The 14,786-nt window shown below is 42.7% G+C and overlaps 1 protein-coding gene across 50 annotated transcripts in view; it reads right to left on the bottom strand.

Annotated features, from left to right (window-relative positions):
* The window catches only part of PARD3 (par-3 family cell polarity regulator), a 717,421-nt gene that overhangs the window by 586,924 nt on the left and 115,711 nt on the right, over positions 1-14,786 (bottom strand). For 45 of the 50 annotated variants that reach the window (XM_045361920.2, XM_045361921.2, XM_074001408.1 and 42 more), the window contains exon 2: positions 4,630-4,731. In XM_045361920.2, coding sequence (XP_045217855.2) covers positions 4,630-4,731 — 102 coding nt within the window. Of the gene's footprint in view, positions 1-4,629; positions 4,732-6,702; positions 6,807-14,786 lie in introns of those variants that run through there. The other 5 variants (XM_074001398.1, XM_074001402.1, XM_074001400.1 and 2 more) reach the window with 1 other exon arrangement.

The following is a 14,786-nucleotide window of genomic DNA, read 5'->3' on the forward strand; positions in this document are numbered from 1 at the left end:
AGACCCATGGAACAGAACAGAGAGCCCAGATATAATGCCACACACCTACAACCATCTGATCTTTGACAAAGCTGACAAAAACAAGCAACGGGGAAAGGACACCCCATTCAATAAATGGTGTTGGGATAACTGTCTAGCCATATGCTGAATATTGACACTGAACCCTTTCCTTACACCACACATAAAAATCAATTCAAAGGGCTGGCCACAGTGGCTCACGCCTGTAATCCCAGCACCTCGGGAGGCCAAGGCAGGCTCAGGATCGCTTGAGGTCAGGAGTTCGAGACCAGCATGGCCACCATGGTGAAATCCCATCTCTACTAAGAATACAAAAATTAGCCAGGCATGGTGATGCGTGCCTGTAATCCCAGCTACTCGGGAGGCTGAGGCAGGAGAATCACTTGAACCTGGGAGGCAGAGGTTGCAGTGAGCTGAGATCTCACCATTGCACTCCAGCCTGGGTGATAAGAGCGAGACTTCACCTCAAAAAAAAAAAAAAATCAATTCAAGATAGATTAAAGAATTAAACATAAAATCTAAAACTATAAAAACCCTGGAAGATAACCTAGGAAATACCATTCTGACTACAGGTCCTGGACAAGACTTCATGATGAAAACAGCAAAAAATTTACAACAAAAACAAAAATTGACAAATGGGACCTAATTAAACTAAAAACCTTCTGCAGAGCAAAAGAAACTATCAACAGAGTAAACAGACAACCTACAGAATGGGAGAAAATATTAGCAAATTATGCATCCAACAAAGGGTGCATATCCAGCATCTATAAAGAACTTAAGCAAACTAACAAGCATAAAACAACCCCATTAAAAAGTGGGCAAAGAGGCCAGGCGTGGTGGCTTACGCCTGTAATCCTAGCACTTTGGGAGGCCCAAGGTGGGTGGATCACGCAAGGTCAGGAGTTTCAGACCAGCCTGGCCAACATGGCAAAAACCTGTATCTACTAAAAATACAAAAATTAGCTGGGCATGGTGGTGGGCACCTGTAATCCCAGCTACTCGGAAGGCTGAGGCCAGAGAATCGCTTAAACCCAGGGAACGGAGGTTGCAATGACCTGAGATCGCACCACTTCACTCCAGTTTGGGCGAAAGAGTGAGATTCCATCTCAAAAAAAACAAGGCGGGGGGCGGGGGCAAAGAACAAGAACAGACATTTTTCAAAAGAATACATACACATGGCCAATAAGCTTATGAAAAAAAGTTCAACATTACTATCAGAGAAACGCAAATCAAAACCACAATGAGACATCACCTACACTAGTCAGAGTGGCTATTATTAAGTCAAACAATACATCCGTGTGGTGTGAGAAATCTGAAGGAAAAAAAATAAAAGTCAAAAATAACAGGTGCTGGCAAGGGTGAGGAGAAAAGGGAATGTTTATACATTGCTGGTGGGAATGTAAATTAGTTCAGCCATCGTGGAATGCAGTGTGGCAATTTCTCAATGAATTTAAACAGAGTTATCATTCAACCCAGCAATCCCATTACTATGTATATATCCAAAGAAATTGTTCTGCCATAAAGACACATGCACACATATGTTCATCACAACACTATTCACAATAGCAAAGACATGGAATCAACCTAAATACATATCAGTGGTAGACTGGATAAAGAAAAAATGGTACAAACATATCATGGAATACCAGGCAGCCGTAAAAAAGAACAAGGTTATGTTTTTTGCAACAACATGAATGGAGCTGGAGGCTATTATTCCTAAGTGAACTAACACGGGAAGAGAAAATCAAATAATGCATGATCTCACATGGACATAAACAGGAAAACAACAGACAGCAGGGCCTATTTGAAGAGGGAGAGGATCAAAAAATTAGTCTACTGGGTACTATGTTTATTATCTGGGTGACAAAATAATCTGTATACCAAACCCCCATGACACTCAGTTTACCTATATAACAAACCTGCACATGTGCCCCTGAATCTAGAATACAACTCTTTTTAAAATAAAAGGCTGAGGCAGGAAAATCACTTGAGCCTGGGAGGTTGAGGCTGCAGTGAGCTATGATTATACCACTGCACTCCAGCCTGGGTGACAGCTTGGGTCTCTAAATCAGTAAATTAAATTTAAACAAAAGACTACACAGCCATGTTGGCATAGCTATGGTTCATGGTCACAGAAATATATATATGCTAACCTCAAAAAAAAAAAAAACTACTATTCAAGTTTATTTGTTTAAAAGAAAAAGACTGTGTCTCTATCTATCTGAAGAAAGGGAAGAGTCAGGATGAAAACCTCAAACAACAGTGATCAGCTCTCAGCAACAGCAGGATGGCAGGCGATTAGTTCCTTTGTATGTTTCTGCATTTTCCAATTTTTCCTCACACGGAGTTGTGCTATTTTTACATAGGAAGTAACAACGAGAGAGGGACCGAGAAAGAGAGGGAGAAGAGAAGACCAAAAAAAAAAAAAAAAGAAGGAAGAAGAAGGGAGAAGAGGAAGACATTGAAAGATTGATACATTAATTCATCCCTTTCTAACATTCTGGTGGAAAAAGAGCACCTGTTTAAATTCTTCATAAATCTCTGTAGTTGCCTTAAATGTTGGAATTCAGCCACACAATAAATGAAAGATGGTACTCTTCAAGTGGACTGCAGAAAAGGATTTCAGAGTTACCTTAAGCCTGGCTCACTCAAAAGCCCAAGAAGGAGAAATGACACCAAGAAAAATAGCATCAGAACATAAGTCCGCAGAAAACTTCTGCATTTTTTGATACAATGTATTCCTGGCCCACAGGAGCCACATGGGACAAATTCCACAGTGACAGGTGCAACAGTGAATCTAATCTTCCAAATTTACACAATATTTGGTATTTGATGTTTTTTTGTCTTACTTGAAATTTTAGGCCGGGCGCGGTGGCTCAAGCCTGTAAACCCAGCACTTTGGGAGGCCGAGATGGGCGGATCACGAGGTCAGGAGATCGAGACCATCCTGGCTAACACGGTGAAACCCCGTCTCTACTAAAAAAAAATACAAAAAAAAAACTAGCCGGGAGAGGTGGCGGGCGCCTGTAGTCCCAGCTACTCGGGAGGCTGAGGCAGGAGAATGGCGTGAACCCGGGAGGCGGAGCTTGCAGTGAGCTGAGATCTGGCCACTGCACTCCAGCCTGGGCGACAGAGCGAGACTCCGTCTAAAAAAAAAAAAAAAAAAAATTTAAGATATGTACCAACTCTCAGCCAGGCATGATGCTGTCAGGAATATAGCTGTGAGCAAGACACAACAGCTGTGTGCACCCAGCTCACGGCTGAGGGAAAGAAGAGCAGGCCGGCAGGGAGAGGGCCAGCAACCAGAGGGAGCCCCAGTAGGAAGCAGAGTGAGTATCTGGGTGATCTTACCATCTTCTGACCTCGTGATGTAACCTAGCTGGTTGAATATCCTGTGCTACTGCCATGAGGTTTTAGGAGACAGTCAACCAGGTCGCTGCCTCCATACAACCATGCTGATGTAACTATGTATGTGGCTATGAGCCCTTCTGCAATTCCTTATAAGCCAAATACAAAAGCAGTGGCCAGGGCTGGGTGCAGTGGCTCATGTCTGTAATCCCAGCACTTTGGGTGGCCAAACAGGGCGGATCATGAGGTCAGGAGTTTGAGACCAGCCTGACCAACACGGTGAAACCATGTCTCTACTAAAAATACAAAAATTAGCCAGGCGTGGTAGAGCACGCCTATAATCCCAGCTATTCAAGAGGCTGAGACAGGAGAATCGCTTGAACCCAGGAGGCGGAGGTTGCAGTGAGCTGAGCTCATGCCACTGCATTCCAGTCTGGGCAACAAAGCGAGACTCCGTCTCAAAAAAAAAAAAAAAGAGCCAAACATCCTGTCAGGCATTCCCAAAATGATGAACATTCCTCCTCCCCCTCCTCTTACTCTTCCTCATTCCTCTCAAGAGTACAGAAAAAAAGTGGGGTAGTGGGAGGGAACAACACGGAAGAGCAGTAGGTGGAAACGTCCAGGAGCCAAACTCACATACCACAGTAAAGACTGGGGAAGCACACACAGAGCATCAGAGCACTGACAGAGAAAAGGCTGAGCTTCCTGGGAGAGGCTGCCCAGGACACAAATGGCCCATCACACAGCAAGGCCGAGCTTCCTAAGGGCCAGGCCCCACACAGGGGGGGCTGCCTGGGACACACTCGCCCATCGCACAGGAACACGGTGCACCACACAGGCCGCTGTTGGGATCAATCTTCTCTGGGCCAACACTGGGACCAGAATGCAGAACGGCTGTACACTGTATATATGGAGATGATAAGGACAGGCCCGAGTTGTGAAGAAAGATGTTATGTTTGATTAAATTAAGGTGGAATATGGCATAGAAATCTTTTTGTGATATTTCCATTGTAAAAGCTGTAGTTTTAAAACCCCAAAATCTAGTGTTAAGTCCCAGGTATCAAGAAAATCATTATACCTTGGTATTCAAGACAGTGAAGATTCATGACACTTATCACAAAAGAAAATATACTAGAGTGGGTGGCCCAAACATAATTTAAAGTATGTGTCTAAAACAGAAAGGAAAAGAATCGCACCCGGTCCCCAGCCCTGAAAAGAAAAAAAAAAATGCATTCAAAAAGGTTCCCCAGGACTTGAACTCACTCTGTCTTTATCGTCTGCTACATCACAGAGAATGTCATCAAGGTCTAGTATTCCTCCATCTCCATGTTCCAAGCGATGCACTTGTATCCAGTAGTTTGGGTCCTATATGAAAGAACAGAAACATTGAATATAGCAAGTTAGCATCACCAAAAGGGAATTAGACATTTCAAACCATGATAACTTCCTGCCCATAAAAAGGAATCAACCCCATATCAACAATACTGCAATTGATTAAAAATTCAGGCAGCACCCTAAGTTTGGTATTGAGTCACTGCTCCTTTTATGGAGTGACTCATACACACTCTTCCCTTTGGCTCTGATGCTGATACTCTATTATAATAGAACTGCGCAAACCAGCAATATGTGCTGCAGAAGTAATATTGATTTCTCTAAAGCATACTATATTTCCTACTGCCCAATATATGAAATACTTATCATACTTATTAATCTCCCCAGTGCAATCTACAGAAATATTCTAATAAGCAAACAGCACATATTATGTGTCTGAAGAATTCATATTTTTGCTTATCTGCATAAAGTAGTTTGCACAACTTGGTGGCTCAAAGTGTTTCTTACAAACAGGTCTAAAGATAGGGACACAGAAGGTGCTGACAAGACCAGTGAACAAAGCACATCCTGTGTGGTTTGAGTTTCTTTATAAAGAGACAAAATCTCACACACACACACATCAAAATGCCTAAACACACACACACACACACACACACAAATTTGCAGTGGTTATCCTGCATTGGGATTGGGGAGAATGAAAAAAAAAAGGACATATTTTAAATTTTATACACTTTTATATGGTGTATGCATATTTTAAAATCCTTACAACTCTGCTTTCAAATTATCTGAAGAAGGAATACTGCTGTGTGTTTCTGAACTTCTACATCACTCTCACATACATGCTCAAATGAAAATATACTAAATTGTATGTTTCACCATTCCCTACTGCTTTTGCTATCCAAAAGTTCAAGTTAATCCTCCATTCTTCAAACCTAAAAGGTGATGTTTGGTACAGTTCTTTCCTAAAGCAAAGATTGCAAGAAGGAGGCAAACGATTAATGAGACTTCAAATACAGATTCCTGGACGCTACTACAGATCTACTGACCAAGACCCTGGAGAAGGGGTGCAGGGAGAATCCATATTCTTAAGAAGTTCTCCAAGTCCATCTCTAACAAAGCATGCCTAAGAATCACTAAAATGGAATGCTTATTTTAAAAATGCAGAATGATCAATCCTTGTCACTTTTTAACCAGCACAGCAAGTAACTCAGACCTTAATCCTCAAAGTTAGTAAGCATTACCATTAAAACCATTATGCAAGTAACAGAGTTCCTCTGAACCCTCATCTATCTGGACCTCTATAAAAGGAATCATTTATATAGAACGCTGACAGTTAAGTTTGTAAAACACACACACACACATCCCTTGGCATCCTCTTCATTTGTGGGGCCCTATTCTGACTGCACATGAATCCCAATTACAATATCATCCAAGAGTCCTTGGGACACCTGCCACTGAGACAGCTCCAGAATTTGTCATGTCCAGATGTGTTGAATCCCCAAAGAATGAAGTCCCAAAACCATTTATTAATGGTAAATGGTATTTCCTCTTCAAGGAAAATTGGAAATAATGTCCTGGGGGTGAATAAGGAAGAGGTGCCCCCTGGCCACTTAGAATAGCCACATCCTGCCCACCTCTTCCCACCAAGCAAGCTCAAGGGTGAACCAATCAACTTAAATATCAACTTTCATTTCTAAAATACTTCCACACACACAAGCACACCGACCTCCAAAATGTGGCTTACGAAAACATTCTTTAAGCCTCCTGATCCTGTTCACTCCCTCCAGATGAGATCATTATCTGCAGCCTTTATATAATATTTGTAGCCACCCCTTGGAAATAAATCCCCACCTAAGGACTTTCTCAACCTCATAACTTCATCCCTCAGAACCTGCTACATTTCCACCTTTTCCCCAGCATTTTCCCTTTCACAGACTGTTAGGCCCTGCACAACTTCCCCCCAACTCCGTGCCTAAGGCCTCCAATGCCTAGACCCCACCTTACCCTCCAGGCCAGCCCTGTCCGTTCATCAAGACTTCTCAGGCATCCTCTTCTCCAAGAGCTTTTCCTGACCATCACACCCCCAAAGCAGATCAGCAGTCGAACTCCAGCCCACTGTTTCCTTTTGTTTATATACAGAGTCTCGCTCTGTCATCCAAGCTGGAGTACAATGGTGCAATCATAGCTCACTGCAGCCTCCAACTCCTGGGCTCAAGCAATCCTCCCACCTCAGTCTCCCAAAGTGCTGGGATGATTAGGCATGAGCCACAGAGCCCAGCCTGTCCCACTGTTAATGTTCCTAAAAACCACAATCGTATGGAAGATAGCAGTCAGGTGTCAAGCTCCAGCCTTTAAAGGCTGTGAACTATTTTTACACACGCCGCACAAAACCTTTCGTTGACACTACTTTGCCTTCCAGTTATTATACCAATTCTCTGATGATCTTCACAGCAAAATTTTTTAAAGAATTGTCCATACTTGCTTCAAGCGTGTTTCCTCCCATAACCCCATTCCAATCAGGCTTCCTCTTCCATCACATCCACAATAGCCTCCACAATGCTTAACACAAAAGTCTGTTGTCTGTCCTCATCTTATTTGGTCTATCAGCAGAATCTGTTACCCCCTCTTTGAAATACTCTATAAACTTGACTTACAATCCTCCAACTAACTGATCAAGGCTTTTCTAATTTTGAGAGTCAACAGTTGACTACTGCCTCTGGAGGGGACCTGACTCAACAGTCAGCTATGCCAAGCAGTCATGATAACATCATGCCAAGGCAAATATCAGGCTGCCACTTACTAAATGCCACTCCACAAAAATGTGCTGAACGGATATGACTTTTTGAAAAGAACTGAGCAGGAGATCAACAGTAACCCCAACAGAGCATGCCGCATTGAAAAAAAAAAAAAAAACACACATGTAAAACTGACCTCCTCCCACAAGAGTTTAAAAACCAGGAAGGATATTTTTGCCACTGAGAAATACAACTCCTTAGAACAGTGGTCTCTTGGGAGATTTTAACTGGCAGCTTTCATAACATAATTCTCTTTCAATGAACAGGGGACTTGCTTTATTTTTAAGGGAAGAGTCCAGTATCCAATAGAGAAAAAGTTAGAGCATACGTACTGATTCGACTTTGTAGTAGTTTGCATTAAAAGTTTAAAATAATAACGGTAGGAATCTTTGCTGTCCAGTCCATAGACACTTAGAAAAGTAGCTGAGCAAAAAATTGTGATAAGGTCTGGCATGATGGCTCATCCCTGTAATCCCAGAACTTTAGAAGGTCAAGGCATAGTGACCCACACCTGCAGTCCCAGCTAAATGGGAGACTGAGGCAGGCGGATCCCTTGAGCACAAGAGTTCAAGGCTGCAGTGAGCTGTGAATACACCACTGCACTCCAGCCTGGGCAACAGAGTGAGGCCCCATCTCTTAGGGGGAAGATAAAAGTTATGATAAGCCACTTTTCATACTACCAATAAACTCTAATTCTACAATAATTGCATCAGTCATTGGGTGAATAAACAAACATGATACAACATTCAATTAAAAAAGAAGAAGGTTTCTCATTCAGGATATGTCCATTTAAAATAACAAAAGACTTTAACAATAATTGTGTATTATGACAACCAAAACTCCATCATACACAGCAACAAATGAGGAGCAGAGTTCATCCATCAAATAGATGATCAAGCAGTGAATGTCCCCATGGGGCAAGGCTTGCAAGGATAGGTCCAAACCCACAGAAGAAACCTGGAGACAAAACCACATGAAGAATCACTGCTCTTATTCAGATAAAGAACATGACCTTCACCTGGCCTAGTGCTAGAGAGAACATTTCCGAAGACTAAGTTGGAATGTAAGCAGAGGTAACCCTACAAGATGCAAGTTGCAAGGAATGCTGAGGCCCACTTACTCCAGGATGTGGTAAGAGAGAACAGCTCAAAGTCTTAAGGACAGACTACTTCCTAACCTACGATTCTATAAACAGCATCGTTATCCTATGCAACAAGTTAATGAGCTTTCGTGAGTTATGACATGTATAATGCATAGGCTTCACATATTATCTGCATGTGCAAATTTTAAGAAAAGTATCTGCAACTAGAAATAGCACCCTACTTTTGCATTAACCATGGTATACAGCAATGGTCAATATCCTGTCTAACTTAAGACCAGAAAAAGATCACTGAAAAAAATCTATGTTGATAAAAAAAATTTGAGTATTTACTACATGCAAAGCATTGCATGAAGGCAAAGAAACAGTCATCACCCATCATCAGAAATTAAAATGTATCTGACAGGCCAGGCACAGTGGCTCACACCTATAATCCCAGCGCTTTGGGAGGCCGAGGCAGGCGGATCACCTGAGGTCAGGAGTTAGAGACCAACCCGGCCAACATGATGAAACCCTGTCTCTACAAAAAGCACAAAAATTAGCCAGGCATGGTGGCATGCACCTGTAGTCCCAGCTCCTCCTTCTCCTGTAGTCCCAGGAGAATCACTTGAACCCGGGAGGCAGAGGTTGCAGTGAGCTGAGATCACACCACTGCACTCCAGCCTGGGCAACAGAGTGAGACTCCATCTCAAAAATAAAATAAAATTTATCCGACAAAACATAAACAAGTCATAAAAAAGAGGTAGACCATGAGTTCAAAGAAAACTACACCAAAAAAAAAAAAAATGTTTTGTGAACTCAGGAAGGAAAGATCACTCTCACTTGGAAAGGTCAGTTTATGGGGAGGTTTTAGCAGAGTCGGCTCTTAACAAATGAGTAGACCAGAGGGACAGGGCACAAGAGGAGGACCCTGAGCAGGGGGAAGGGTGTGAGCAGCAGGGAAGAGAGGCAGAGGTGATTCAGAACGCTGTGAACACAAAGATAAAAATGAAAGGGTAAAAACATCATCTCAAAAAGACACACTTTTATTTTTATTTCCTCCTGAAAGCCCACTGAAACCACAATACACATGTGGGGATTTTGTTGTTGTCGTTTGTTTTTTCCAAGCATAATCCCACAAAAACAAAGAGAACAGAGGGAAATGAGGGAAACAGTTTTTGGAAGCTGAGAAGCAGATGGCCCAGAGACAACACATTTTGCAGAACTAAGAAATGGAACCCCAAGGTAACTGTGGGGAAAGCCAGGAAGCAGCAAGACTCCCCCCACAGAGCCGGTAAGAGGCTCTGGAATGGGGAGAACCAAGAAAGTCAGAACACAGGAACAGAGATGGGAAAAGGCTAGGCATGGTACTTTATGCCTGTACTCCCAGCACTTTGGGAGGCAGGGGCAGGAGGATCACTCAAGCCCAGGAGTTCCAGACCAGTCTAAGGAACATACTGAGGCCCCATCTCTACAAAAAACTGGAAAAATCACCGAGGTGTGGTGGTGTGTGCCTGTGCCTACAGTCCAGCTACTTGGGAGGCTAAGGTGGAGGATCTCTTGAGCCCAGGGGTTCGAGGCTGCTTGTCTCTAAAATATAATAATAAAACAATTTTGGCTGGGTGTGGTGGCTCATACCTGTAATCCTAGCACTTTGGGAGGCCAAGGTGGGTGGATCACTTGAGGTCAAGAGTTCGAAACCAGCCTGGCCAACATGGTGAAACTCTTTCTCTACTAAAAATACAAAAAAATTAGCTGGGCATGGTGGCGGGTGCCTGTAATCCCAGTTACTCAGGAGGCTGAGGCAGGAAAATCGCTTGAACCCAGGAGGTGGAGGTTGCAGTGAGCCGAGATCATGCCACTGCACTCCAGCCTGGGCAACAGAGCAACACTCCATCTCAAAATAACAATAATAATAATAATAATAAAATTTCAATATTAAAAAAAAAGAGCCAGGCATGACAGTACATACCTGTAGTCCCAGCCACCTAGGAGGCTGAGGTGGGAGGATCACCTGACCCTGGGGAATTTGAGGATGCAGTGAGCCATGACTGCATCACTGCATTCCAGCTGGGTACAGTAAGACTGTGTCTCAGAAAAAAAAATAATAATAATAAATTAAAATAATAATAAATTTAAAAGATGGGAGGAAAAATAAGAAAATTGTCTGAAAGTCTGTAGTAATTAAAACCCCAGCTTCCCAGTGCTTCCAGAGAGCACAGTGGCTGCCCCTCCCAGCCCCTGGCAGTTCACTGCAGCCTCAGATAGCAGGTCTGGGCTGAGAAACTAGAGGAGGAACAATTGTAGAGGTGCCTTGTTAAAAATTAGAGGAGCTAAGTGAATATTTATGTACTGATTGTAGAAAAATCCAGCCCTCTGCTTCCACTTGCTCTTAGAATGCCAGCCAGGACTTATTCCTGCCAGGCTAAAGGTGGGAAGATCTTTCCCTGGGCCTCTGTCCATCTAAAGAGAAAAGGCAGGGGGGGACTCTGGCCCAGTCCAGGGACCCCCCCGCCCCCGCCCAGTGAAGCTCACTCACAGTGTATGCCCTTGCTTGAACTCAGTGTTCTCAAGTTACCATTAGTGCCTTAAGTCAGAGCCAACCATGGAGAGACAGACTTTTTTTTTCTTTTTTTTGAGACGGAGTCTTGCTCAGTCGCCCAGGCTGGAGTGCAGTGGCGCGATCTCGGCTCACTGCAAGCTCCGCCTCCCGGGTTCTCACCATTCTCCTGCCTCAGCCTCCCAAGTAGCTGGGACTACAGGCGCCCACCACTACGCCCGGCTAGTTTTTTGTATTTTTAGTAGAGACGGGGTTTCACTGTGTTAGCCAGAATGGTCTCGATCACCTGACCTCGTGATCCGCCCGTCTCGGCCTCCCAAAGTGCTGGGATTACAGGCTTGAGCCACCGCACCCGGCCAGAGACAGACTTTTAAGAACATCCCAAGGATGGAAGAGAGAACAAAACAAATAGTAAACACAACTTGAAAGAACCAGAGACTGTATAAAAAGATGCTATTAAAAATCCATCACTGATATTCTAAGAGAGGTCAGATGATGGTACATCCAGGTTGCAGAGGAAGATGAGAAGGGAGGAAAGCAAGAAAGGAAGAAACGTGCTGAGGGATAATTTTTTTTTTAAAAAAAGTATTTTGGAATTAAAATATGAAAAACAGGCCAGGCACAGTGGTTCATCCCTGTACTCCCAGTGCTTTGGAGGCCAAGGCGTGTGAACTGCTTGAGACCAGGAGTTCAAGGCCAGTCCAGGCAACACAGCAAGATCCCATCCATACAAAAATAAAATTAAAAAAATAAATAAAAATAAGCCAGGTGTGGTAGCATGCACCTACAATCCCAGCTACTCAGGAGGCTGAGGCAGAAAGATTGCTTGAGCCCAGGAGTTTAAGGCTATGGTGAGCTATGACTGGGCCACTGCACTCTAGCCTGTGTGACAGACACTCTGTCTAAAAAACTAAACAAATAAAATCCTAAAAATGAAGAGCTCAATAAGAAAATTAAGAGAAGTTAAAAATATCTCCCCTAGGAAGTTGGAAAAAAAAAAGAAGAAGAAGATAAAAAAGGCTAATAAAATTAGACCAGTCAAGTAAGTCAAGCAACTGAATAACAGGAGTCCTAGAAAAAGAGAATTGGGAAAACAGAGAAATAACCAAAAACAATTTCAAGTTAATTCCCCAAAATGACATATGTTTCCACATTAAAATGTTCCATAGAGACCCCAACACAACGTATAAAAGCAGACATACACCAAGGCACATCAGAACACAGAAGAAAAACAGAAGACTGGTGGCAGGTAGGGAAGGAGAACGTCCAGAAAATAAAGCACAGGCCACAGTGAGGGATAAGGAGTCACAGCAATACTGGAATCTAGACAATCATCTACCAGTGACTTCAAAATTCCCACAAGAAATAGTTCCCTATCCTAGAATTCCGTTTCTTGCCCCAATACCAGTAAAGTACGAAGGTAGAAAAAAGACAATTTTTAGAAATGCAACGTTTCCAAAAACATTACCCCCTTTGTAACTGGAAGGTGTGTTCCAACAAAATAAGGCAATAAACCATGAATGAGAAAGACATAGAATATGAAAACGGGAGACATAACACAGAAGACAGCTCCCGGGACGATGGTGAAGGTGGAGTGAAGGTGGATGCCAGATTCCAGGACGTCAGCTGCAAACCTGGAGCAGAGTGACCAGTCCAGACACCCCAAATGTGGCCTCTTCAAGATAGCACTGAAAGAGTACCCAGCGCAACTAAACACAGCAAGACACAATTTTAACAACTGGCTAAAGCTGAGGCTTATTAGTTATAAATATACAGAAGACCAACCAAAGGAAAAAACATTCTTCATTCAGGAAAAACCCAAAAGTTGTGAAGGAAAGAAAAGGTGATCAAGGTATCATACATGGTTCAGCTATAAGCAGCTTTAATAGTAAAAATAATGTGAGCCTAGAATATGTAATCAAATTTGTAACAAAGCGGTCTAAAAAGTCTGTGAGAGAGAGGAGAAATGCAGACACAAACACACACAAAGAGACAGAGATTCTAGAAGTGGCTACCTGTGAGTGGGGACATAGCACACTTAGGGTAGTGAAATAGGGTTAAACCTTCCATGTTAACTCAACAAATGATGACAAACCAAAAGAAAAAAGAAAGAGATAAGCAATTTACATAAAAATATAAAAGTAAACATCAAAAGAACCAGGAGCAAGAGTTGGAAAAGGCAACCTCTCCCAAAGAAGGCTCTGCTCTTTTTCATAACTGTCCTAATAGTGCTATCGGATCATGTGCAAATATGTCACGTTGAGAAACAAAAAGATGAAAGAGAAACAAGTTTGAAAAGTCCTTTAAATAATAACCATGGCACACAGTACAGTTTAGCATCCACCAACCAGATTAGCCACATGACAGTTACGTTACCAAGACAAATAAAGTCCTAGTGGTGATATAACAAATAGAAAACATTTCATTTTTTTTTTGTTTTGTTTTTAAAAATGTCCCTCAGACTTCAAAAACACTTCATTTTAAAAAGTCAACAAAAGAGTGCGATCAGCAGGAACTATGCTTCTCTCTAGATTCTCTGGGCAAGTAACGCTCCAATATACTTAAGCCAAAAACAAACATTTTTAGAATACATTCTGAAGTTCTGTTCTTTAAAAAAAAAAGAAAAAAACTGAATCATTAGCACTTCAAGACAGATATCATACATGCAATTCTGACTTTTCCTCATGTAATCAGCTTCATTTTTTAAAATGCTGATTGGCCAGGTGCAGTAGCCCACGCCTATAATCCCAGCACTTTGAGAGGCGGAGGCAGGTGGATTGCTTGAGCCCAGGAGTTCGAGACCAGCGTGGCCAAGGTAGGGGGACTCCATCTCTACAAATAAGTTTTTTCTTGTTGTGAATTTTGGTTTTTTAATTAGCTGGGCACGGTGCTGTGTGCCTGTAGTCCCAGCTACTGGGGAGGCTAAAGCAAGAGGATCACTTGAGCCCAGAAAGTAGAGGATACAGTGAGCTATGATCGTACCACTGCACTCCAGACTGGGCAACAGGTTGAGACCCTGTCTCGGGGGGAAAAAAAATAGCCAATCTTTCCCTATAAACTGAAACATAGGACCCATTTTCAATCTTGTTACAGGAACACTGCTAAACATTATACAAATGTTTTTGTTGCCTTCTCAATACAGGGAGAAGACACAGACAGATGTCATAGCTGATGTTCAACAACAAAATAATGACCTGTATCACCACAAGGGAAGGACTAATATCTCATGCTAAGTACACTGCCCAGCCCCCATTCTCCACTCCAAACCACACCCAATACCAATGCCAAAGCCTCAGCACCACAACACAAGACAGCAAACCACAAACCTGCTGCCTCCCTTGACAGGTGGCGACAGCTTCATTTATCACATCAATCAAAAGTGAAAATGGAGGCATGAAACCAGGTGAAGTCCAACCTCAAGGAAATAACTTTCTGGCATTTAGTTTTATTAGAACTAGCACATAATCTCTCACAGGGTCACACATTATTCAATAATATGGGAAATCAGCCCATCGATAACCTCCGAGCTCTGACATGACTTTCGTGCCAACACAGTGTCATGGAAATCCCTCAACTCCTCCACCATTCTACAGAAACGGAGGAATGGCCTCAGACTACAGCGCTGGCACAGGACAGAGCCAAGGCAAGAATGAGA

Source organism: Macaca fascicularis, chromosome 9, assembly GCF_037993035.2.
Source record: "Macaca fascicularis isolate 582-1 chromosome 9, T2T-MFA8v1.1".
In the NCBI taxonomy this organism is placed as follows: Eukaryota; Metazoa; Chordata; class Mammalia; order Primates; family Cercopithecidae; genus Macaca; species Macaca fascicularis.